Source organism: Haemorhous mexicanus, chromosome 2 (genome assembly GCF_027477595.1).
Source record: "Haemorhous mexicanus isolate bHaeMex1 chromosome 2, bHaeMex1.pri, whole genome shotgun sequence".
Taxonomy (NCBI): Eukaryota; Metazoa; Chordata; class Aves; order Passeriformes; family Fringillidae; genus Haemorhous; species Haemorhous mexicanus.
The window spans coordinates 79,826,150-79,854,051 of NC_082342.1; the positions used below are offsets into that span (position 1 = coordinate 79,826,150).

General features: G+C 37.4%; 1 protein-coding gene across 2 annotated transcripts in view; it reads left to right on the forward strand.

The window, feature by feature from the left end:
- GPC5 (glypican 5) overlaps window positions 1–27,902 on the forward strand; it is a 323,760-nt gene that overhangs the window by 106,324 nt on the left and 189,534 nt on the right. For both annotated transcript variants that reach the window (XM_059839213.1, XM_059839214.1), the window contains exons 4-5: window positions 3,326–3,459; window positions 8,254–8,379. In XM_059839213.1, coding sequence (XP_059695196.1) covers window positions 3,326–3,459; window positions 8,254–8,379 — 260 coding nt within the window. The remainder of the gene's footprint in view (window positions 1–3,325; window positions 3,460–8,253; window positions 8,380–27,902) is intronic.

Sequence of the window (27,902 nt, forward strand, 5' to 3'; positions counted from 1 at the left end):
GGAATATTTGAGTTATAAATTATTTGGCTCACAGACAGAACAGGCACCTGAAGGCAAGGCAAGAATACATGACATGTTCATATGCACAAGTTTGCTGCAGAAACGAGGTGATAATGAAGACTGGGCTAGTGAGGGAGGCAAAAGTAAATTTGCTATGCACAAAAAGTTAATGACCTAAAAGTGAGAGACACTACTGAACAGTTAAAAAACCTCAGGATGGGTTCAGCTGGGGGAGCAATATGAGCATGGCGTACCAAACACAGAAAGAGGAACCAACACCGTACAAAGCCAGTGGTCCCAGAGGTTTAAATATCACAGATATGAGAAAGGTTACAGAGATGCTGACATCACCATTGTAAATGCTGAAGTAGCTCATCCTTCAGAAACTGTGTCTGAATAAGTAAGTGGCTGCTAAAGAGCGAATTTTGTGCTGCTGCCCTCATTAAGAGAATTGAGTTCTCAGCAGTATGATTACTGTCATGCATATCTTTGTGAGAATGGCAGAGGTGTATGTGGTGCTGTGCAAATGCTTTTTATTACAATTTTCAGAATTTTCCAACACTGGGGAAAAAATCAGTTTTTAAAAAGACATTTCAGATGATTACTGGTTTTAAATGTTATTTTTAGATATAAAGTTTACCCAAGGTTACTTTTTAAGAAAGATTTTGTATTTGAAACTAAGGTTTGTATTTCACATGTATCAGTGAATGCAGATTTCCTACTATTGCAAATGCCTTTCTTGAGACATTGACTCAAAGAGAGCAGAGAAAGGCTGTAAGACAGAATTTTGAAACAACTGTCTATGTAAAGCACATGTAAAATGAGTATCATCCATATTCCAAGGCACTATGACTGTAAAAATGATTGATTTTCTTTTTTTTTTTTTGTTCATTTTAGTCAGAGCAAAATATAATGAGACTTTAAATTCAAGAAACATGGATAGCTGTGGATTCTATTGTTTTCCTAGTGAAGGTGAATGTATATGAGGTTTTTTCAGTTTACTATAGGTGGAGATAATTTATTTATTTTTGTCTTCCTTTTTTTTTTTTTTTTTTTTCCCCTTGGAGGACTGTTACTCATCTGCTCAGAGGTTGCATTAGCCAGGAGGTCACCTCCACCCTGTTTCTCCCCTCCCCACAGCCTCTCACCCTGCTGTCAGGCTCTGTCAGTGCCTGCCAGGACAGCAAAGGTTCAGATGTGCAAGGCACCTGAGAACTTCAGCACCCTACACACCTGACCCAGGCCTGTCATGAGACAAAACATCTGGATAGGACTCCTTCCCAAACATCTGGATCTGACTCTCACTCTCTGTTAAAACCTTATTTTTCTTTTTGGTAAGACAAAGAGTAGCTGAAGAGTGTATGGGAAGCTGGAACTGAGGCAAGTCGAACAATCAGTTGCTTTGTCACAGAAGCTGATCATAAGTGTAATGCTCCCTGTGTCACATCAGTGAGCATAAAAGAATATGCTAAAAGTGAGACAAAGAAAATAATGGAAACATTTTGTGTCTCTGATACATCTCCATTATATTGGCGTAGGGGGGCTAATGTGATAAGCTGCTGCAGAGGCTGGCACTGAAGGAGAAAACTTGCATAAGGATGCATGAAGCATAGAAAAGGTGTAGAGACTTGAAAGGGTAGAAAATGGGGAGTCCAGTTAACCTGGTGTAATATGCTTTAGTGTATTCTGAAGAAGAAGTACTGGGGGGAATAGAGTGAAGGAGGTTTGAAATTGAATTTGAGAACAAGAAGGAATGTAGTAAGATGCTGTCCAGAGAGACCCTGCCTCTAAGAAGAAATGTAGAGATGAATGCCTCAAGTGATGTTCAAAGTGTAATCCCTTAGTCATATGTCCAGAAATAATTGTCTTGAAGGTAAATTCAGGTATGGAGGAGGTTTAAACTATAACTTGGCTGCCTGCATTGTGACATATGAACCACACCCTAAAAGGACTACTTACTTTCAACTTTACCTTCAGTTTCAAATCATAAGGTGAACACTAGTTCCTATGTAGTAATAATGCTGATTCTTTCTTCTTTTCACTGACCTAAGCAGGTGCATTCAGCAGTGTTTCATTATCACCACATACAACATGCATGCCAACAAACTCATTAAAATTAAATGTGTTTATTCTATTTTAAATTTTAAATGTATTTCTTAACTAGCTCTGCAGGAGTTCTTAGTTGGGAAGATGGTCCATAAGACTTGCATTTCTCTCTTTAATTCATGATGATGACTTGAGAATGAGATTTTTTTGCTGTCTCTGTTCTTACATGTGGGAATATAAAAATAGGAAACAATAATCCTTGTTGTGTAGCATGCACACTCCTTCCTTCACATGGTAGCATTTTGAAAATGTTTCTGCTTCAAGATTGGGTGTTTACCTTAGAGGCCACATTGATCTCCTCTCTCCCTATTTCTCTCTAAAAGCTGACTCCCTAATGACTACCAAGTTTTCATGTCACATACAGTATTAGTTTTTCACCAGTGCCAGCTTACACAAATGCATGCTGTTCAGTCTGCTTAATATATCTTGTCAGATGTGATTGCAAGCATAACTATTTCTTATTTAATAAATATATGTCTATGCCTATTTTTTTTAATTCAAGAGAGTAAGAGCTATGAATGTGATGTCCTAAGTCATACAAAATGCTCAGTATCACATTTGACAAAGAAGAAAATGAGACTTCATGTGAATTTTTATCTGTTGACATCTGGATCAGAAAGCTGGACATAAAATCCCTTGATATTTTCAACATCTGCGGTCCAATATCATTAAACTTACATCTTGGGTCACTACCTTAATGTCTTTCAGTGTTGTAATGCAAGTTTCCACCATGCTAACTGTTCACTATGTCTTTGTGTAGCTGGGCTGAACATGGCATAATAATTCATCAGCCCTGAAAGAAGGCAAAAAGTTCAATGGCTATTAAAAATGTGATTGGGATGCATTACAGAAAAAATGGAAATATGCTGCTGTTCACAACACATCATATTCTCTGAGGATTCTGGTACAGTCTACATAAAAATACCCTTCCTTATGGGAAAAAAAGCACCACTATCAATAAAATGCATGGTGACTTTCTTACACACCTGGTATCCCTTAAAAAAGAATGTTTTTACTATTTTTTTCTACTATAAAATGCTAATTATGTGTTTGCTGCATTTTTTATGGATACAGTGTTACTCAGTATGATAACTAATTGTGCTTTTTGTAGCTTAGTCTGTCTTTCTTGTTGAATTGTAGTGAAAGTGAATTGAGAGATACATAACAATTGTTGCTTACATGTGTTCTTTCCTTCTTCTTGTGGCTTTTTTCCTTTTAGGTGAATAAGGTATGTGGTCCTCCTGTAAGGAAGCCTGAACAGTCTCCAGGTTGCTCCTTTGATCAGAACAAAGATAATCAAGGCTTGAAGATGTTCTCCAGAGACAGTGAACAAACACTCACCAACAGAAGAAAGTAAGACATTAGTTTCACAGCCAGAAAGAAAGAATAAAGTGAGCCATTAATTTTACAACAGAGTAGATTATGCTCAATGCAATGGCATGCATTACTAGAGAATAAAGCCTCCAAAGAATGAAACATTTTAGCAACACAGTCTACTCTGTTACATTTTGGAAATGGTAATTTCATGAGTAGATTTTGTTTTCAGAAGTAATGGACATATAAACAGAGTAATTTGGTGTGGTTTAAATTACTTAGGAGGGTGGATAACATTAATAGAATATGTGTGTTAGATCTATGTGCAATTTTTTAAATTACATTTAACTTTACATATCAGCAGGCTTTATTAAATCTGACAAGAAGTGATAGTAGCTTTTACAGAAAACCATTAGTACAAGCTGACAAGACAGAAAAAATTAATTACTTTTCTTACATACCTTTCTGCTGTAAAAAAAGAGACAACTAAACATTTGGGACTAAATCTTGAAAGCCTTGTTCAAGCAAAACCTGCTGATTTTTTTTCTTTGACTCCTTTGCTGGTATATAGTGAATTGAAGTAACTGCAGAGGCTTGGAGATTTCATTTAAACCTGGCTCAGCATTGCAGGGTGAACTTTGTGTGGCTGTATGTGTTAGGTGTTTGAGCTGCTCACACATCTGTAAGCATCCAGGCCACTCAGATACCCTGGGGTACCCCAGCTGATCTTCTCCTGCTGAAAAGGATGCAGGTGTCCCATAAGTTGTTTCATAGAGTTCAAGCCTGACAGAGTTGTAGGAGTGTTTGGAACATACTCTCAGGCACATGGTGAGACTTGAGGGCTGTCCTGTGCAGGGCTAAGAGTTGGACTCAAAGATCCTTGTCAGTCCCTTCCAAATCAGCAGATTCTGTGATTTTGTGGTGGCTTCCAGCTTTCTGCAGATATCTTAGGTAGCTGAAGGAATCTCAAAGGCCAGTCTATATTTAGACAAGTTAATCAGGTTTTTAATGACCATAATAGCACTCTAAGGCATTAGGATTGTTGCAGTTAAGATTAAAGGCTCCATTATGCAAAAAAAGTACAAAGTTAAAATCAGAAATTTCATTTCTGTTATAGTGTTTGCTAAAACACATAAGTTTTCTTTGTTCTCTTTTTCCTCTCATTTCACTTTGTAGTGCAGAAGGAAACAGAAGTGAGAGAATTGCAGGGAATAATTGCTCACTCCTGATGTCTGGAGAAGAAAAAGTGCCTCTGAGCTTCAAAGGCACGCCATTCTTCTCAGTGTAATGACCTTCAGTTACTAAATAGTGAAAAAAAAACCAAAAAACAAACAATGCAAAATATAAATAGAGGGTTTTAAAAACATAGTGGTCACAGATAGATATGCAAACCAGAAGTTTGCTTTAGCCAGCACAGATGTTTTTCAGGGAATACCCATTACATGGGTGCATGCTTCTCAGTTACATGCAAATTCTTGATGTTTTCTGATTGCTAACACTTTGCAAACACAATACCGTATTCTAAAGTCCCACTTAAACCAGGACTGTTCCATGTTTCAAAGCAGAACACTCTATTGACCTCAGGGAGATTGCCTGAGAGACCTTCAGGGGCATGAAATGCAGTGGGCAACACAAAGCAGCATTGTTTTCCCTTCCCTTCCCTTCCCTTCCCTTCCCTTCCCTTCCCTTCCCTTCCCTTCCCTTCCCTTCCCTTCCCTTCCCTTCCCTTCCCTTCCCTTCCCTTCCCTTCCCTTCCCTTCCCTTCCCTTCCCTTCCCTTCCCTTCCCTTCCCTTCCCTTCCCTTCCCTTCCCTTCCCTTCCCTTCCCTTCCCTTCCCTTCCCTTCCCTTCCCTTCCCTTCCCTTCCCTTCCCTTCCCTTCCCTTCCCTTCCCTTCCCTTCCCTTCCCTTCCCTTCCCTTCCCTTCCCTTCCCTTCCCTTCCCTTCCCTTCCCTTCCCTTCCCTTCCCTTCCCTTCCCTTCCCTTCCCTTCCCTTCCCTTCCCTTCCCTTCCCTTCCCTTCCCTTCCCTTCCCTTCCCTTCCCTTCCCTTCCCTTCCCTTCCCTTCCCTTCCCTTCCCTTCCCTTCCCTTCCCTTCCCTTCCCTTCCCGAAACCTTCCCGAAACCTTCCCGAAACCTTCCCGAAACCTTCCCGAAACCTTCCCGAAACCTTCCCGAAACCTTCCCGAAACCTTCCCGAAACCTTCCCTTCCCGAAACCTTCCCAAAACCTTCCCTTCCCTTCCCGAAACCTTCCCTTCCCGAAACCTTCCCTTCCCGAAACCTTCCCTTCCCGAAACCTTCCCGAAACCTTCCCTTCCCTTCCCTTTCCCGAAACCTTCCCGAAACCTTCCCTTCCTGAAACCTTCCCTTCCCGAAACCTTCCCGAAACCTTCCTGCCACCTATCTGAGATTCTAGAGACACTTCTTCATGGCATGCAAGCTGCACCAAAAAGGGGAAGGCGAAGAAAGTTTGAGATTAACAGATGCATATTCCAGTTTAACAACTTCCCCTCTGCTATCATCTGCAGTTGCTCCCTCCTGGATCACCACCTTCCTTACTAGGCACAGGCACTTTACATTTCACTTTATATTCCCATAGCAACTGTAAGAATCTCACGTGGAAGTGTGACTTCAGCAAGTGCTTGCAGCCTGCTCTTAAGGAAGTGCTCTTCTCTAACTCCACCTTAGTTACCTCCTGTGGCACCTCTCTTTTCCAAATGCATGTCCAGATGAAAGTTTACATTTTAATGTACACGTCAGGCTGCTGCTACCTGAACTTCTCCTGAATTATTTTTACCATTAGACCTAAGCTGGTATTTTCTGCTACTATTTGTACAAGAAGAAAAAGAAATTTCTCCTTTCTTTTGACGCCAAAAAATTGTTAGATGAATTTTAAAAAAATCTATGCAAACTCTTCCATAGCAACATACAAACTTGGAAGTATGTAATGCTTTTTTTCTCCAGAACTGTAAACAGCCTCTATACAGAGGATGAAATAGAAAAAAAAAAAAAAAAAGAAAAAAAGAAAAAAAGAATAATATTTCGGAATAAACAGATAAAAAACCAGATAAACAGTATCTAAGTATCTTCAGCTTCCACTGACTGTAATTGCACATTTGTGGTCAGCTGCCTATAATTACGTGCTATCTGGTCTAGAGGATGATCATGTGAAAATTGACATTCATACCATTTGCCCTTCTAACTACTTTGGTCAGACATTAACAGGGGCTGAAATCAGTTATTACTTCTCTATTAAATTTATCTTTGCCTCAGGACATATTTACTAATAAACCAAATGACCTTTCTGTTAGAATGCAGTTTGTGACAAGATATTATGACAGCTATATTTATTTATTTTTATTTCTTCAGGAGAAAAAATTCCAACTGTTCACTTTGAGAGGACTCTCTAAACACTATTTTTCAGCCAGAATGTAAACATAAAGCATAGGCAAAATCGAAATCAATCCACTCAATGGCATTTGGAGGGAAAGTGCAAAGCCACTGTGCACACTGGATTCAATTTTGGGTGTGGAGAAATTAAAGATATGATTATTCATGGCTAGGAGAGTGTGGATGAATCATTTAAAACCTAATGCACATAGGCAATTATATGTTGCATAGTCAAAATTGACCCTACATGGGATTTTTCAGAACTGCAGTTTTAGAATTAGTAGGGCACTCACATCACATTTAATAGACATAGTAAATCAAAAGCACTCTAGTTTGTGTAAAATATTTGCCCTATTCCATGAAAGAATGTATGGCTTTTTAAATGATGGACTGTATAAATCACTGATGTTTTATCTGTTTTAATTTGAAGCAAACAATACTGAACAATTAAAATCCCTATAGGATATAGTCCTATGGTAACTAAATATAGGGAAATGTATATATTATTTCTAGCATTTTTTCACAGATCCAGACACTATAAAAGGAGTTAACATAAAGTGGAGCTTGCTGGGCTACAGAGCAATGGGTACAGCATTTGGTGGGGCTTTTCTGTGTGCCTGCAGGTCATAGATAACTCAGTAATGTGTCATGTTCCATTTCAGAATGAATAAGTATTTTAATTTATCCCAGTAGGAAAGGGTGTCCCAGGAAGAGATTTTCAATTCATAAACAAACAATTTATATTAAATACCACAATTCTGTTAGGAACATACCAACTAAAAAGTAATTAATTTGTTTTGAATTAAGTACAAAACCTTATCACTACCTCTGGGCATCTTTAAAATTATTTAAAATTACAATGCATAATTTATAGCCTGCCAGCACAGCACGGGGTAGAACTGATACAGTCCTTCAGATGGTTATTACTGAATTCTGAACTCCTACATCTTAAACTGATTTTACCTGAATCTTGAGTTGCTGCAGAACTTTAAAATTTTGTAGTATTTGTAAAGATAAGTAGGGGACTTTTTGTCAGCACTTTTGGAAAACAGGAGACTTATTCATCTGCACCTATTTTTTTATTTACTATGCTTTCTTTTGGAGCATTTTTAAATCTATTTGTCCAACTAAAGCATTGCAGACTGCATCACTTAAATGCAAGGAAATTTCATGTTGAAAGAAATAGTTCCTGTTCCAGAGCTTATATAAAGTAGGTTTGTTTTTTTTTTTTTAATTTGACCAGTGGGATTATCAACTTTGTAAACTAATGGAGCGTATCTAAAAGAATCAAACTCATCTATTGACAGATCGATTTAAAATATCACCAGAACCAGTGGAGAGTCATGGAATAAACAGATTCCTTATCTTTTAGAAATGCCCAACACAAGGCAGCTCAATGTTGTTGGTTGGCACTGACAATTATTTGTGGTGTTCCCGTGTGCAGGGAGTTTGTCGCGCACCTGCGGCTGTACAGAGCCTTTTACGGCAGCCTGGCGGATCAGCTGTGCGGGAACGAGCTGGCAGCTGCCGATGGGCTCCCCTGCTGGAATGGAGAAGATCTTGTAAGAAGGTAGCTTTCTGTCTGTTTTCTGTTGTAAGTCATGTTTTGCTAAAACAGCTTCTATTCCAGTCAGCTGTGGTGTTTCCCTGTGTCTGTGTCAAGATTAGTTTGAAAATTAAATAAGCGTGGGATCCCTTCTCCCGGGCTTCACCTGTACACAGTAAATAAAATCTCCCTGCATCTCGGTTTAGGAAAAAGAAAATAAAGAATTCCAATGTCCTTCAGACATTTTTCCTTCAAGTTCGCAGCACATTAACACTGGAAAAGAAGCTGGATTGGCATTTACAAAATACAGTTGGACAAAAAGAATAAGGATTTTTGTTTGAGCTTGGTCTTTATAAAATGCTCCTTTTAATGCAGCGTGTGGTAATGGATACAAGCTTAAAACCTTCTCTGGCTCTGAAGTATGAAGTAATCTCTTAGTATATATGGTTTCCCATGAGAGAACTTAAAGTTAAATGTGAAGATAAAACATTTTAAAAGTGAAACATGTATTTTTTATATATGCAGCAGCTTGGGAGACATCATTCAGCAGCAGCGGTAAAGAAGAGATAATAAACTGCTACAGTCCTGGATGTGTGTCTCTGGAATCAGTATATAACACAGCTTATAAAACATTTTTGGATGGCAGAAAGATTTTCAGAGAGCTGATTTCTGTGTTTTTGCTTTATTGCTTTGATCATCAAAACAAGTATTTCTCTGAGTAGGAAATCTTTCTCTTCCTGATGACAGAGACCAAAACATTGAGAAGTTTCTTGCAGTTATTTGTAATAAAAATCATTCTGTTAATGTGATGGGGATTAGTAGGTAATATCAAGGGTCATGTCAAAGAAGGCTGTGAGGAGAGTTAGTAAAATGTAAGCTAGCAAATAGAGAGAGCAACGGGCAATATGCACCTTTAGGTATGTCTAAAAATTTAGGTAGGAGCTGTCATCTATTGATTGATGCATGAGGAAACTTAGCGGACATCCTTTTATCAAACAGCTACAGGCCCACTTTTCTTTATCTTCTTGGGCAGTCCTGTGCTTTGGCAGCACCTAAGTCCAGTGAGTGGTTGACTCCCTTGACAGTCTCACTGGCAATCTTTGTCCAAGGATTTCAACAATCTTCTAAAGAGGCCGTGTTCCTTCTTTAGGTAACTGTATTTGAGATTTAATCCCAACTGTACCTCCTTCCTTTTTTTTCCCCACCATTCCCTGGTTCACTTAAAGTATTCCTACCAAATATTTCAGTAAAACTATAAAAGGAGGGTCTTGTAATTACAAGATTTCTTAAGAACAAAGTACTTGTGGCTGCTTATATACTTAATTAATACAGTAGATATTTTCAAACCCCTTCTTATTTTATGATATGATTATACTATTACTTTGTTTATAGTATTATACTGTACTGTTTGATTTTGGTTGATTAGACACTAAGGTCCTGATAGAGAAATCAAACATTCTCTAAATTTTCTAAATTCATAGGGTTTTTTTAAAGTAATTTAATAGTTATGGTAATATATATATATGTATATATACGCTACATATATGCTTATGTATATGCTTTTATATATATATGTGTGCACACAATGTATTTAATATTGGATCCACCCAAAAGATATAATGGGTGACAAAAGCACTGTATCTTAAAAGTAAGGAATAACACTTTGTTATTAGTTTAACTTAAAAATTTCCTTAGCTAAAATATTTTGTCTTTGTATCTATATTAATGCATATATTTATTTTTTTGGTCAGTACATGTCAGTTTTAGTTTCCTGAAAGAACTGAGTTGTAGATAGTAGAAGTACAGAATGATTATTAAAACCAGAAGAGCAGGAAACCCTGAGTTGCTCTGGATTATCAAATGGAGCTGAGACCTGCAGATTAGTTCCTATATCTCAGGACCTCTGACTGTACACCAAATACATTGTGGTACACATTCTCCTGTTTCACTATCTTCATGAAGGCACTCAGATTCATCCTCTTCCACCCTTTCGTTTTGCCTTCTTATTCAGTCAAAATGCCCTTTGTTCAATTTTATTTGTTTATATTTGTTCATTGGTAATGAATGGTGAAAAGCTGTTCTGCACCTTGACCAAGATAAGGTTTTTTTTACTGTTAGTATTGTCATTACAGAAGTGATGACCTGAGAAAAATGTCTAGTATCTGCTTTTGTAATGGCCAGGATGCATAGCAAGCATTTAAAATATATTCTGCTTAAACACTTGAAAGATTTTTCTAGTGACAAGGACAAAAATATGTAGTTTTCTTGTCCAGCATCTACATAAATAAGCATTTTTAAGAATAGGTAAGGCAGGCACTGAGAAATGATGTGGCAAAAGCTGATTTCTCTTAGTGATGTGGAGATATATTGGATAATTTCTTAAAATCTCCTCTAGCCCTATGATTCTGAAAGCAGGATTATCTAAATCCTGTGTTGCTCAACTTCTATTGTCATGATGCCAGAGTACTGTGACATTTTAGAAGCAATAATGACTGAGCAGTCATCACTGCCATTCTCTCTAAATACTGAAGAACCTGTACACTCTCTTTACTCTTTTTTTTTTCTCCCCTCATCCTGCTTTCCCACTAATATAATAATAAATTACAATACTGATGAACTCATCAGTGCATCTCACCAGTGTTTCTGGCATGGATGGGGAAAAGTCTCCATTGTTCAAATCAATTAAAGACAAATAGATTTTATCTCTTTTGAGATTCTTCATTCTTTTCCATCTGTTTTTGTCTTCTGTTTCAAAATCATGTGCCATAGCTAGCTGCTGATGACTGAAATTTGGGCTTGACATGAGAAAACAATATAATGAACTATCGGGACCTGAGGAGATTGCTTAGACTGCTTGCTGTATCTGTGTTTCAAGCTGCAAGATGCAAAAAGCCCTGAAGACAGATGAATGAGGGAAAAAAAAAATCATTGCAGTTTTTCATTTTCCTTTTTTGTTCATCTTTCTAAAGATTGGAAGCATTTCAAAGGTTTTAACACTGACAATATTGGGTATCAGTTAAATCTTATAACCTTTGCCTTCTCTAATGCTATCCAAGAGATTATCAAGCCTGGATGGGAAAAGGTCAGAAAATGAAAAACGGTATTATTGAAATGAAAGCTTACTTAACAGTTTACATTTCATACACTTCAGCTGTCCCATTTTTGGTTTAAGCCGTCTTTTCATTTTCTTTTTTTTTTTTTTTTTTTTTTTTTTCTTCCCCCCAAATCACAATGCCATGGAAATATGGCCCTTGATTCTGCAATTCCAGAAATTGTTCTGGATCTAGCATTTCACACAGTACAGGCTCATTCTTTCATGAAGACCTCAGACCAGAATTCCCACATTCCTGCACTCATGCCTGGCAGGATCAGGAGTGGCCAGGACTTGCAGGAGCAAGACCACTCTCATGAGGTCTGTGTCCCTGCAGCGTGAGGCACAAGACATCTCAGAGGAGTCTTCAGCCTCTCCCTCTCTTACCCAATTGTGTGACTGCAGAGGTCTAGCATGAAATTGAAATTCAAACTTCACTTTCAAAGCCACAGGCGAGTGTTGTGATGAAGTGCCTGGAATTTAGTGTTATAGGATTCATTAAGTTCAATGGAAAAAGAGGAATTGAAATTAATAAGTTATGCATTACCAAAGCATGTGGGTTTGGAATTTCAGTGGCATCTTAGCATTAAAGCTAAAATAACGGGAGCTATGTAAACAGACTGAGATTGTTCCACTTCACAAACATAAAGAGATTTTCCTGACAATTATACAGCTTTGGTTCTCCAGAGAGCCTGGCTAGAATGTGAAGAGAGATAAATTAAAAATACACAGAGGAGAGCATAATATATACTGTACACCTCGGGACCAGCAATTTAACTGAAATAAAAATAGATGTGAGTGAAAAAAATAGTGATATTTTGTATGTTGAAGGATTCAGGAGTAATGGAGATTATTAAAAACAGCTAATCAAGTTTTGAAGGAAGAGTTTCATATAAAGCGTGTATCTGAAGTACCCAAATTAAGAGAAATTAAACAGCATGATTGATTTTAATTGCTGAGCAAATCGTTAAAAAGTGATTATAATAAGCATCTCTCATCAAATAAATGCTTAGTTTTAGCACAGCTCTTAGGCTGAGGAAATTTTCTCTTTTGGTTCTTAAATATTCTGAAACTACTAAAATCCTGTTCCTGTTCTTACCCAACAAAAGAATATAAATGGTTCTATAAAGGAAATTAATGAACTGATTTCAGTTTCCTTCTATTTGTGCTTATCATCACTTTTTAAAACAAGGAAATCTGTAAACTGCCATCTAAGGCACCACATGACACCTGATGTGCCTGAGCAACTTAAAATGTAGGAACAGCCCATTATGACTCTTCCTGCTTTTCCCAATAGGCTGCTGCCAACAAGGACCAGTGAAGGATCATAGAGAAAAAAACAACTGTAAGTTTGTACTTCCTCAAAACATGCAAATTTGCAAATGTCTGGCCCAGAACTGTGAGCATTCAATCTTCCCATGAACTCAAAAATCTTCACACCACTAGCTTTCCACAAGAGAACCAGAAGTTTTCAGATGCCAAAGCACTGAGTCAGTTTAAGAGGGGCTTATGATACATATTTCTGTGTCAACATAGAAAAGACATGAACTGGCAAAGGATCCCTTCGTTTATAATAATTTTGGGGTTGGTTCCCCATTTTGCTGTGAGTTATAACAATAAAAGTAATTCCTGCTTTAATATTGGTAATATCTGTTCTCGGTGTTTAGATAAATCTCATGTTGCTTCAGGATGGAATGGATTTAATTATATAAAATCTTCAAAGTATGCATTGTATTTGATAACCTCAAAATAAATTTTTTACTTTTCCTTTTGTTTGCTTGAGCAAATATATCATTTTCTGTAGTGTTTGCCCTAGAATCATTGCACTTGTTTGTTGCGCACAGCAGAGCCTCTGATAGAAGTGTTCTGACAGTGGGTGAAATAATTTCTATTAGGTTGGTAATAATTTATAAATTGTATTGACTTCTAAAATTAAAAACATGATTAGCACCATGCTAAATAAACTGTAGCATTTATAAAGTCACAGAAGACTATTCAAAGGTAGGCATGAGAAAGAACAGTAACAAAGAATATTCCAAGTTTAAAGTATTGCATCATCATGCCTTAATTTTGCAAGGTTTTGGTTTTTCATTTTACACAATCATAGAAAAATAAAAAGCACAATTTAATATTAGCAATTTGATGACTCTTAAAGGTTTTCCAAGTGAATTCGGGACTGCTTTACTACACTTTATAACATGAAAGAATGGAGGCAATAAAAATAAAAATCTATCGTCTCCTTTTTGTATAAGGGTTCATATTAAACCCAAGGAAAACTCATTCAGGAGATTTTGATGCACAGTTCAAAAATAAACCTTGCATAAAATAAATAACTATGAATCATAGCAGAAACAGAAAGTTTGTGCCTCATTGAAGTTCTTATAAAAGAAATATGCTCTTACTGAATTCAACTTAGATATACAGGTTCTCTTTCAAATAGTAAGTTTAGTGATATTTTACAATTTCACACGCTGATACTCTGAAACATTTTATATTTCTAAACCCAAGTTATTTATCACCTCTATTCATGGCAAATTTTATACAGCACCCTCAATGACTTATTTAGACTGTATTTGGGATTGTGAAATATTGTCTGTGGGGTCTGCTTTCAGTGTAGTGCCCACAGCAGTTTTCTATAAACTCTGCAGCTTTGCCAGTCCAGAGAGGAGACTTCAGTGTAAAAATGTCCAGCGCTGCAGCATTTACAGATGTTTCTTTCAACCTTTGTGTTATTATGTAACCTCTGCTGAAGACTTTTTCTCTTGGCAGCTATAGGTCAGATTTTCATTGGGCCTCCTGCACTGGCTATGAAAGTGTGCTTTTGAAACTTAGATTGTGCTGAGGGTTTTGCTTTTGACATTTTTACAGATGACATAGATACTCAAGGAGGGTGCCTTTAAAGGTCTGGAAATTGGTTGGGAGACATATCTGAATATCACAAATTTTTCTTATGAGCCTAATTGTAAAACTTTGCAGAAAGTTTTTCTTTATATAAAAAAAATTTGCATTACATAGTACTATTTTGATGAATATTCTATAGATTTTTTCGTGTACAGATTGTTATTTTTACTATCATTTATATAATAAAGATGATAAAAAATTGGTATTTATATAGTTTTATTAATGCATTCAAAAATTAGTTCATTATTTTTTCTAGAAACAAATATTATTCTTTCCAGTTTTATCAAAAATTTCTTGCTGCTTTTGTAGTCAAAAGAATCATTATATCCTCTCTAATGAAGTATAACTAATCTGCCATTTAGAACTGTTAGTCTACTAGCATGTACTTCAAAATATCATTATGTCCTTCTTAATAAAAGTTATGGCTTCTTATCTTCTTTAGCAGCTCAGCTTCTACGTGTATTCCTTTAGAATTATGTGATTGGAAGCACAAATTGTCTTATATTCATTAAAATTACTGTATTGTTCTGTTTCCATTGTAACACTGCATTTCTAGGGTCAAAGTTTTTTATCACTACTCCACAAGTGGGCTCTCAGGAAAGTTAAGCTGCATTAATGAAGACTATGAATTTAGAAATTAGTGATGTTAGCTCATTTTTTTTCTCAGTTCATTGAATAACCCAAACTGAAGCTACTTTAATTCAGAAGAAATTTTAATTTTTGAAGTGTAGTATTCCACACAGAAATGCAATGAGGCAACCCAGTTAATGCCTACCTGCTGTGAGTGCTTCTGTGACAACTATCTCTGAAAAAAGACTGAAGCAAAACCCAGTGAAAAGGACATGGATACACCCATGTATGCCATGCTGCAGCCTTAGAAAATGATCCAGTCAAGCACTAATGTGAGTAGTCACATCTAAATTTGAAGGTTTCTATGCTCAGGTAGCACCCAAGATACCAGAAGTTATTATAACAGATCAAAGCAGCTGAACTAAATTGTTACACTCCTGCAACAGGAGACTGCAGATTCTTCCTAAAAACATTCTCTTATACCTATGAGAGAGAGAAAGGAAATAAGAAGCATAAAAGCCAGTCCAGTCTCACAATGAGTTGAGAGAAATCTCCCAATGAATTGTGTCTTTCTTTCAGAATAAACGAGATATCTCTGCTACCAGCTAGACCTTCCTTCAAAGTGTTGGGAATCTTTATGAATATTTGAGAAAATCCCTTGGATGGAGGGGTTGCATTCTAGTGTACTGATGTGTAATAAGATGTAGCTTCTCTTCCTTAGTCTGAGGAGTGAATCTCTCTCATATTAAACATATTTATGTCTTATGTTAATAAGAGCTTGGTGTGTTATTCTTGATCTTACATACTCCAGGTATTTGTGTGAAGGAATGCATGTCTGAATGGGCCTCTTGGCCTCTTTTCAGTGAAGAAGTAAATGGAACCTTGTAGGATGCAATTTACTCTTCCAAATAGTTTGATAGAACTTCCTAGAAGGACTTTTCCTCCCCTTTGTAAAGGGCATCAGTCTAAAAGTACTGATAGAATTTATGTTATAAAAGGTTAAAATATCTAGTAACTCAAGCACATACAGAGTATCTATGCTGAGACAAAAAACCAAAATAACCTAAAGACTAAATATTACAGGTGGTAGACTAATCCAAAGCAGGTATGTTTAAGTGTTTGCAATATTTCACTTGAAAACTAGGTACCCATATTTATCCATATACTGCATGTAATATCATATAATACTGTTGATCTATTTTTGCTACTACTGATCTTCTGGTCAAAGTTATGTATTAAGATCACTGAGCTAAGCTGTACAAAATAATTACACAAGACAAAGCATCAGTTTAATTCTTTCTCAGTGCTGTAGGTCAAGGATGGGACATATTCTTCAATAAGGCACCAAACATTGCATTTCACATAGTTTCTCAAAGTTTTAGTTTAAATGTAAGATGAAGTTGGGAACAGATTTGGAGAGAATTAGAGTGTTTATGAAAAGAAGAGTGATTTTCCATGTTTCCTTAGCCTGTTTTCACTGTGGGTGATGTTATGCTGTCTAGAACTCCAGGTTTTAAATCTTCAGCCACAGAATCCCAGAGTTACAGAATGGGTCAGGTTGGATGGGACCACAGGGGTACATCTGGTCCAGGCTCCCTGCTCAAGTAGGATCCTCCCAGAGCACATGGCACAGGATTGTGTCCAGACAGTTGAATATCTCCAGTGAGGGAGATTCTGCAATCTCTCTGGGCAAGGTTCACTTCTTATAAACAGTAATTATAAACTGTTATTAACAGTTCTTAAAGCAGTTCTTATAAAGTGCTATAAAAACCTGTATGTTCATGTCATTTTTGCAAATATGGCAAAGACAATATTTGAGAGATGCTTCTGCTCCTGTATAAAATAGGTTCCCAGCAATCATTATTTTAATATGCCTCACTCCCATACCCTGATATCTTTAAAACATCTGAATCACACATTAGTACAACAGTAACAGATGAAGTAACAAGCCTAGCCTATGTTCCATCTAATAAAAATGCATGTTTTTTCATTGTTTATTTAAGTGTTTCTGGAATCTACAAAGATAACAGGGCAGACAGATAATATTAGTCAGCACAAACACTAAAACAACTTCCTCTTTTCTCCTTAAGGAAGAAAAGTATACAAGCAGTTCCTCCTGAAATCCTTGAACAGAAGATGTTTAAAATAAATAAAAACTGATTAAAAAATCCTAACAATGTTTTTGATATAAGGATGTTTCATTTTGCAGTGAAAAGTATTAAACATTTTCAGTTAACACATTGCAATTTCTGAATGGTTGAAGAACAGCACTGAATGGTCCCGGGGTGCTAGACAGGAGCTAGATGTTGGAGAGAGGTGGCATAAACCATTGTAAGGGTTTTTTGAACAATAATGTCTAGATAAATTTTACTAGCCCTGGATAACATATATTTCTAGTACAGGAGGGTTTTTGCTATGATCAAACCCAGCAAAATCTCAGATTAGAAAGACTTCCATTAAGCCTTGTGACAGCACAGACTGTATTCACAGAGATTCACAGTAATAATTTAATTTCAAATAAATATTTTAATATAGAGGGAATTGGTTTTTCAAACAAGAATTTTTTACCAGTCAGTTCAAAAGCTTATAGCTAGGCTGTGCTCCTTCTCTGTAATTTTAATTGCTTAGTAAAAGAATGTATTTATAGTGAAAAAGAGTTGAATCAAACAGCCAGAAGTTGTTTATTTACCTTGACACCTGTGAAGAATTTAAAATGAAAATTATTTCAGCTTATGTTTCAGTCAATATAGTTAATTCTTTTGTATTCATATGTTGACAATGCCATATTTGAGTGTACAACAATTTGAGTGTACAGCTTCACTTTTTTGTGGTGAGATTCAACTGACATCTATAACTCTGCAAACAGAGGCATCTGATTTGGACTTCTTGAGTCAGTGCAGTCAGTGGAGGGAGACACGTCCTACTTAGTGCTAGTGGACTGGCTGTTTCTTACCCCTGTAATCACTTGGGAGTGTGCAGCACAGAGTGCTTGTGCAGCTTAGATCATCTGAATCTTGTCCTCAAGAAGATGTAAGTCTCATGGTAAAACAGCTGTGCCCTGAGGGAAGACTGTCATGGTTTAGCCCCAGCTCACCAGTGAGTTTCACACAGCCACTTGCTCATCACCCCAACAGCAGGACTGGGGACAGAATTAGAGGGGTAAAAGCTAGAAAATTCAGGGGCAGAGATAAAGACAGTTTAGTAGAGAAAGCAAAACAAAACAAGGAATTAATTCAGTGTTTTCCATGGGCAGGCAGGTGTTTAGCCATCTCCAGGAGAGCAGGGCCCCATCACATGTAATAGTGACTTGGGAAGACAAAACTTCATCTCTCCAAACACCCTCCCTTCCTCCTTCTTCCCCCTCACTCTATATACTGAGCATGATGTCCTACGGTCTGGAATATCCCTTTGGTTAGTTTGGGTCCCCTGTCCTGGCTGTATCTCCTCCCAACTTCCCATGCACCCCCAACTTCCTTGCCATCATGGCAGTAAGAAAAGCAGAAAAGGCTGTGGCTCTGTATGAGCCCTGCTCAGCAGTAACAAACACATCTCTATATTCTGTAGCACAAATCCAAAACATGGCCACTGTGAAGAAAAATAGCTCTACTCCAGTTAATACCACCACAATTCAGAGCATATTTCACGGCTACCAAAAGGAAAGTACAGAAATGAGTCACGTCTACCCTGTGCCTCAGAGAGCTGTAGGTACAAGTGCACCACTGTGCACCACCCTTAGATGTTATCAGAAGGTAAAAAAACCCCCCAGGTTTCCAGGACTCCAGCTAGAGCTCATTGATTTGCTGTTCCCTGCTACCTTTCAGGTTCCTCTAGGCTCTGAATTCCTGTGTAGAGAGTGCTTGTGTGGCAGATGCTTCAGCAGTGCCATTGGAACAGCTCACAGTGGTAGGTGCAGCACACACCATGGGTCAGGCAGATGCTCACGACAAGAAAAACTCCTGTCTCAGTTGTGTACACAAATTGTACTGGAATACATGAAGAGAAGGCATATGTAAAAAGATCATACAGTTGTTCAGATGAGCAGTTTTCTCTAATAATTGCATTAATCCCCAAAACATTTTAACTGTTTGGGATTTACACTGCCCTTTTCCCCCCTTTTTTCCAAAAGTATTAAATAGACCTTGAATAAAATAGATTATCATTTCATAGAAAGAGAATAAAATCTTTCTCTAGGTACAGAACAACTCGTGTCCTAGAAAAACATCTTCTGATAAGTAGGCAGTGTATTAAGTTAATTTTTCTCATTTATATGTGTGTTTGAAATAATTCTGAGCTTATGGATTTAAACTTGTGTGCATGTGAGAGTAATGCTCTATCGCCTTCACGTGTCTTCTGGCAATTAGGAGGTACAGATACATACTGTAATTATGTCCTAGGGAATTTTGTCAGAAAAAATACATTCTGGTTTTTAAAGAAATCAGAGGCATAGTCTTTGTGGGGTTTTTTAAAATCTTTTTTTTAACTTATCTTTTAAAATTTTTTTAATCTTTTTTAATCTTATTTGTGTCTTACATTATCTTGCTACTGCTTCAAATGACTTTAAAAATAATTCATTCGAAAATTGCAGAACTGTAGCCATGATGCATGTGCAAAACCACTTATGAGGAGTCAGCATTAGTTTCCAGCACGTCTAATGGTAACTTCAGTTTACATTTCATTACATTATTACGATCAGAAAGAAACAAAACATTGGAGGGGGGCAATATTAATACTTGTTGAACTTCACCAAGTCTGTTTAGCTCGTAATCAATTACCCGTGTTCAAAGCTGCCTTCCTCCCCACCCTCCCTCCACATGTCACAGCAATGCAAAGTGTAACAGCGACAGGAGAAAACTCCCTTGTTCTGGTGCTCCTGCGGGGAGAGCTGGTCTGGCTGTTGCTGTGTCCTAGGTTGCCACCCAGTGGAGAAGAGTGTAACTTCTCCTGGCCACAATCCCAAAAGTGAGAAGCTTTATCACAGATTGTCCTGCGCTGGAAGGGACCCACGAGGATCATCGAGTCCAATCCTGGTCCTGTGCAGGACACTCCCAGAATCACACCATGTGCCTGAGAGTGTTGTCCAAACACTTCCTGAACTCTGGTGCTGTGACCACTTCTCACCGCCTGCACAGTAGCCCTTTATTCTGCAAGCAAATACTTGGGGGGGTCTTTTGGGGAAACATTGATTGCTTTTGTTGTTTTCACTTGCTCTGGTGTTTGCCCCTGCTCTGTACATGTTTTCTGAGTTTGGCAGGTGTGCTAATGCCATCTAACATGGAACCACGATGCAGTTCCATTTACATTAATGTAAAAACTGATCAGCGCGGCACTGGATCAGAGCTGTGATTTGCAACAGTGCCATGTATTTTAGGAAAAAAGCTATCTTATTTTTGACTTCCTTTAAGTTATGCCATGTGCTGTTAAAATCTCTTTTAATACAAACATCTTTTAGCCTTAGCTATGTTTAAACAAGCAGCTCACAACTTTGAAGAAAGAAAAACAAACCACCCAAACTCCAAACCTGTTTTTCACTTCATATTACTGAAATTTCTGACTCATTCTCTACTTATTTCATCTAAGTGTTTGCAATTGCTGTAAAAAGCTAATACAGGCAAGTTTTGGCAGCCACTGGTATTTAAGTAGTGTATCATAAGGAAATACTCTGAGTGTTTAGCAAAAGGAGGAAAGAAGAGAAGGTTGAATTAGAGCACAGAAAAAAAAAGGAAGGGCGCTGATGGACTCTGAGGAAGAGAGATATATGGATGGATGGATGGATGGATGGATGGATGGATGGATGGATGGATGGATGGATGGATGGAAGGAAGACAGTGATAAGTAGCTTCTATGACCATTAGCTTCCCTGAAAAGTCATCACTTTGCCCTGGTCCACAACCCCAGCAGTGTCCAGAAGAGACCAGTTACAAATGGGGAAAGATATCTGGTAAATCCTTTGTCTTTGGAAGTCTGTAGTAGGCCACTGCTGTGACAAAAGCCAAGTTACCAAGCAAACAATCTCAAAGAGTGCTTCCTTTCTTTAGGAAGATTAAAAGAAACTCAATGTCTTCAACTGACCCTCTTATTTTCAGCTGAAAAACCCTCCTTATCTAGTCTGCTACCTGGTATCTCAAATTTTCAGTTTCTTCCCCCAAAGACTTTTTCAAGAGTGGGAAGGAGAGGAGGGCAAGGGTAATTTTGCCCACAAGTGCTCGTGGAGGGTGTTTGAAATTCTTGTGAGATATTCTGTTTCTTTAAAGCCCTCTTAACATTAGCATTCTCCTTTTATAAGTCTTGCACTCATGAAACCAGGTTGTGGCAGATAAGGCAGAAACTTGGAAGGATATAAAACCTACGTCTCTGTATTTTTCTCATTGTCTGCAGTATGAATAAAGAAAACCAAAAACCATGCTATTATTTATAATTTTCAAGGTAAAAATATGCATAAACTGCTGCAATCCAGGATTCCAATGTGAAGAAGAAAGATAATATTTTTTACCTCGTCTGTAGAATTCCTTTTGTTAGTCTGGTCTCAGAAGCACAGAAAAGCTTGCATTGGGAAAGGACCTCTGGAATTGCTGGTACAAGTTCTGTAACAAGTCAAGGCCATAGATTAGTGTATTCAGGACACTGGCAAGGTAAGTAGCATTTTCAATGGCTGATATTACACTTATTTTTATAGCAGCCTGTTCTGATGCTCAGCTGCTTTTTTTTCCATGTGTCTAGACAGCGTTTCCCATAAGCAACTCGTGCATGTTAGCTCTTGTTCCATCACTGTGCATCCTTGTGGAAAGATTATACCCTCCTTCTCTGTACCTATTTAGGTATTTTTATGAACTGTGTGGGGAGATCCCCTCTCAACCTGGTCTTTCCCAGGCTGAATAAACACAGTTCATTCATCCTCTCTTCACATGTCAAGTTCTCCAGCTCTCTTAAGAGCTTGGTGTCATCTTAATGGATTCACTTTTCTTTTCAGGTCCATAAAGGCCCGTATACAGCTGTGATGTTTGCAATTTCAGTTTTGGTTTGTGCTATGTCCTTTTTTTCTTCTCTTCAATGCTCTGTCTTGAGTGTAGGTTGGGCAAGGTAACAAAAACACACTCTGAAATCCACTGCTCACCCTTAAAATGACCTCTGTCACACTTTGTGTATAGATCTGAGTATTTTTCTAAGATCAATCATTTTATTATTCTTTTTTATTTAATTTCTGGAACTAGTTACATTATTATTCAGCCTTCAGACTATTTTTATTCTTATATATTCTTTAAGATTGTATCCTCTACAATCAAAGGTGTGCAAATTGTGGCCAGATATTATTAATGTTTGATATACAGATGTATATAACAAATGATTAATAGAAGAAAAAACAGTCAACAGGTAAGACTGGGGAGAGTTCTCAGACTAAAAAAAAAAATCCCACCCATTTTAAATCCTGAATATATGTGCAGAAACTGGAGAGGGATTAATTTCTCCTAAATTGTGGACTTTTTACTGCCTTTTTACTTGAAGAATCAGACACAGAGGCATCTACAGCAGCATTTTAATTTGGATCAGGAGTGTGCTTTTGACATAAACCTCACAGTCATCTCTAGTTTCTTCAGTTAATGTTGTGAAACAGTCTTGGGCCAAATAAACAGGATTCCTTTTAGATGAAGCTAAACAGTAAGGCGTGCCTGAAGATCACATCTAACACAGCCTGACTACTAATGGGCATTCAGTCTCTTGGGATTAAAATAGATCTAATCAAGTATTCTCTCCCCCACACATATCTGTAGTGTAGATATTGGGCCCTAAGCATCAAGTTCTGACAGAAAAAAAAACCAAACAACAACTGTAAATTAGTGGTTACATAATTTAGCTACTTGCTAATATTGGGCACAACTTGTCTTGTTATGGCTCACCACGGAGCTGTGCATGTGTGTGGGAGGAAGGGGGACTGGTAGGAAAAGAAGTACAAAACCTGGTAAACCCGGGCACATGAGGTGAATAGTTTGGATTACATTAAAAAAAAAAAAGGAGGGTCAACGTGTGATATATTTATATTCAGCCTCTGTTGCCTTTTCATTATTCTAAGACTCATTCTTATAATGGATTATATAACAATTAACATTTTTTTTTTAAAAGAACCTTGTTGACACTTGTATTGAGAAGGGAATTGTTAAATTATGTGCTTGATATAAAGGCTCGTGATTGTTTGAAATAATCATGTTTACAGCAACACAAATCTCTAATGAGGCATGATGAACTGGGGCATCTACTTCAATGGAGGAAAATAAAGCGAAACACTTTTCCTCCAAACAGAGTACATGCTCTGTTGTTTCAGTGGGACAATCATCATGTAGGAAGCAGTGTATTGGGATGTTTTTCAGCCTTAATTGCCCTGTCAGTTACAATTAGAGGTGTTAATGTAACTGTGAAATGCTACAAATTACTCGTAGCTTTTGCTCCTTATGCATTCTCAGCCTGTCTTGCACAGAAGGGTATCAGAATGACTGAGATCTCTTGCTGAGCCTGTTATTAAGGTTTCCTTGTTCTGCTCCCAGGGTACAGTTATTCACTCAGTGTGGATTCAGTATTATGGGTGTAAAGATGCCTGCAGCAGAATGGATCCTTTTAACATAAAGGGAAAAACCTTAGCACATTAGGCATTTCTTCTGAAATACCTGGAGCTATAACAGCAATTTTTATAGCTTTACTGGTTAAAAAATTACAGTTTTTACAGCCAAAGTTGTTATTGGCATGAAATCATATCATTTTCAAGATCTTACAGGTGCTTACTGATTTATAGGGTTTCTACATTATTTTTCTATTATGCTTAAGAAGGTGATGTATTTCAAAATCCTGCCAATGTGGTTGTCTAGAACAAAGGGATCATCTCAGCAGAATTACACAGAAATTTTTGACTCTTGGAGGAAACAGGAACTAGAAAGGGAAGGTCTGAGGACAGTGTATTTGCTAGCCCTCTCATTCCATTAAGCAGTATCAAAAGGCTGTCTGGTCCAACACTAATAAATAAACTAAAGGGGGCAAATGAAATGAGCAGTGTGACACTGTACTCTGATAGACAGAGAAAAGGAAGAAAGGTAGAGGATTCACAGAAGGGTGGCCAGATGCTCTTGGTTGGTTACATTTTATTTTCTTCCACTACTGAAAACTCTGAGTGCACCAGTCATTCAGTGAACTAATAGACTTACTTCATCTTGTTTTGAAACAGCTGGTTTGCATTTCTGCAGTCTTAGAGATTGCATTGCTCTTTGAAAGGGCAAATGTCTCTGACAGTGGATTAAACTCCCTAGTGTTTACTTCAGAGCTGGAAAAAACCTCACACTGCAGGATGGTTTTATCCTATTGCCTGAAATCTTAGAACTCTGAATAAATTGTACACAGTCAGGGACACTTCAGTTTCATCATCAAGTGATGGATGACTGGGTAAAGTGACAGATGGGTTCAGATTTGAAGTATATATACTGCTTAGTGAAGGAATTTAAAATAGAACTCATCATTCTTGTTTGTTTCCATGGATTAAAAACTGATTACTGAAGCCCATTGTTTATAAGGTAACACTTTAAATGGGATGAATCCAGATGAAATAGTTTCTCCTTAATATTTTTGTTATTTTACCTGTGCAGTACAAGAATCCTGGTAAAATAAATGTGAATTTTAAAGACCGTAAAGCCTGCCTATGCTTATAAGGGAAGACGTATTTGAAAATATTTTGAAAATGGGAGAAAAGACTTCAAAGTCCTTTTCAGTCTTCAAAGACATGAACAGTTTTCAAAAAGATGTTTTTAATTGTCTTGGAAATTTGGAAATTTTGAGGGTGAACATGCTTTTGTATGTTAGGGAAGTTTTTATTTTATACCATTTTCCTCAGCAAAACAGATGAGCAATTTGCTAAAATGATGCAATGGTTAAAAATTGTAAATACATAATTGTTTACAACAATTGTTTAAGCCATGAGAAATAATGATAAAGTTGGCAACTACTAAGACTATTTTTTGCATAATGACAAGTATAGATTCTTTTAGAAATGTAATGACCCTAACTTATGCACCTATATTCTTTGTGTGTGTATGCTGACACATGTGGGATAGGAAATGGAAAATTCTGTAAACTAAAAGCATAAATGTATTCTCCAAGCAGACTAAAAAGATTGTGTAACCAGTATGTAACATAGTATGTAAATGAAACCTAGCATGATACTTACCACCAAACACTTAATTAGACAGGTATGTCAATCCCATACATATGTCCCTGTGTGTGTCAGTTTAGCATATTAAAGACCAAGTAGCAAATTTGTCAGATCTACAACATGTAGTAATTAAAAGTGCCTAATATTGTAATTTTTTATATCATAGTGTGATTTTCAGTACTTCTTAGCTGTAGAAAGTGTTTTGGGGGCTTGACCGCAACACTACCACCATCACCATAAATATAGATTATGAAATATATTTCTTGCTGAAAGAAAATGTTTCTCAAATTGGAATCTCTGTATCCCTGGCCTAAGGAGAAAAAGAAAGCTGAACCTTCTTCTGTCTAAAATATCTTGGGGATGAAGCTTTCGTGTTTGCTACTTTACATTTCTAGTCTAGTCAGAGAAGTGGATTTAGAGCCTAAGAAAATGCATTTTATTGCTGCCACAACATGATGGATTATGTGCTTCAGTTCCTGGTCTGCAAACACTGGGAATAATGGAGCATGGTTTTAACCTAGGCTTTAGGCATCTGACTTTGGGCTTTTTCATAGGCTAATCTCCTAAACAGCAGCCAGAGCTGGACAGACTGCAAGAAGGTGATTGGGAAGCCTTGAGTTAAGCTTCTTCTCTAAGCAGCTCTTTTGGAGAAGCAGCCACCTTTCTCCCATGATAACACAGGAAGCCTTGCCCAAATCCCTTAGATTCATCTTTCTTGCAAGCTTCCTTTGCCTTGACTTTATCATCTGCTTAACTCAGACAAGAAAAAGGCATTTGGAAGGTACATGCAGTCCGAGAAGTGTTGCTGAAATCAAAGGAACTGCTTATGTGTGTAACCACACACGCACACAAAAAGTACTTGCAAAGCTGGAGTGTTAGATAATGAAGTTTTTGAGGAATATGCTCTCTGTTTGGCAGAGTTATTTGTTAAATAAATAGTAACCAGACAGCATTACTTTTGCAATCAATAACTGTAGTATTTCTTCTCGTGTTTGTGTTTAGATAAAAATGTATTTATGTTGAAGCTGTTGCAAAGACTGACTGAGACTTTAAAAGTGGCATAGTCACTCAAATATTTCACATGTGCTTTTCACCAAGGGATGACAAGTTTTATTTTTGTATAAAGGCTCTTATGATAAACAGAAAGAACTATGCTGCTATATTTCATAGATATGGCTGATTTTTAAAAGAATTTTCAAATATGTTTTCACATCAACATGCAGAAATATAAAGACATTAATTCTTTTTATCTAACACTACTTGTTCAGATACTGGACAGTTACACTTGACCCATTTCTGATCTCTAGAGAAGAAGGTGATTAACTGCAGGTTTTGCTTCCCTTCTTCAGTGTAGCTATCTAGAAACAAGCAATAAAAAGGCCTATTCAAGGGAAAGAAAGAAGGTCAGGCACTCAATCAGGCTGTATAGCTGGCGTTTCTGTCAGAATAGAAAATCTTTTCTATAAAATAATAACTTTCTGTAATAGTTTTTTCTATTATTAATATAAAATTAACATAGGTTTTATACAAGTTTTTATTCTCATTTGAATCTGTAATTCAGCTATTACCTGCTGACAGAAAGAGCAGGTTAAGCTTTGGAAGACCAATAGCACCCAGAAGTAGAATGAATGATGCAGCATTGGAGGTTTCTGGGTTTTGGGTATTTGTGTAGGATCCCTAATGGCTCATGCAGTGGAGAAGAACAGTAAAATTTTAAAATTACCTTGACATGGCATAGAAAATATCTGAATAAAAAAAAATTATAGGGAAAACTCCAATTAGCAATTGTAGGTAGACAGAAATAAATGTTGTGTGCTTACTGGGTGAACTGATTAGGTAGCAGCTCTCCAAGGAAAGGTGAAGAAGCTGTGCTCCATCACAGCCAGAATGTATTCCAAGAGAGATGTGCGGTTGGGAAAGAGGAAAGCATACATCACAAGATGCAAAACAGTTGTGTATTTTCAAATCTATGAGGACAAAGGAAGGATCAGCCAGAATGGCGTGGCCAGCCAGGGTAAGCAGGGCATGGGAAGAGAAAGTTCCTGCTGAGAGCTGTGTGACACAGTGTTCATAAAGCAATGTTGGGCTGTGGCACACTCACAGAGTTTGGGGTCTGTTGAGTAGTTAGTTCTTTTGTGTCATTTTGTAATGATATTGTCACCATAATAATACTGACCAGTGTTGCTATAAAAACAGAAAACAGAGCAGGATTACCGTGGGAAAGATTCAGAAAGAAGTAACACTGGTCAGAGATAAATCACAATAGTTACGTCTGAGAAAACTGTTGGTGATTTGTGGGGACGTCACATATCTCAGGTCCATCTAATTTATCCTGACAACACTCCATTTACTCCACATTAAATTAAGTGTCTCCATAATGGTATTAATAGGTAAGGGCCTCCTCTCTCTGCAAAGGCAGAAGTCTTCTCTAAGTTCTCTGATATGCACAGTAGTAAAGGTGCAAATTGCTGTATTTTGTATTTTTGTACAGGACAGAAAAGTCTTTATCTGATTTAGGGTAAAAATTGTAATTAATGTTTAACATTTCCTTTGGAAAAGAAAAAGTGGCAGGAATCCTCCACTGTCAATGAAACCTGATGAACAGGACACAGAGTCCTTTGAAGTCAGCTATGGCTCAGGAATTTTACAGCTATATAGCAGATGAGTATGCTGGGGTTGTCACACAGTCATAGGGTGGTTGCAGGGGCCTCTGAAGAGCATTCAGTCTAGTTCTCTGCTCAGAGCAAGGTTTCTCAGGGCTCTATTCTGTCCCACATTTTCCTTAGGCTTTATTTTGCTTAA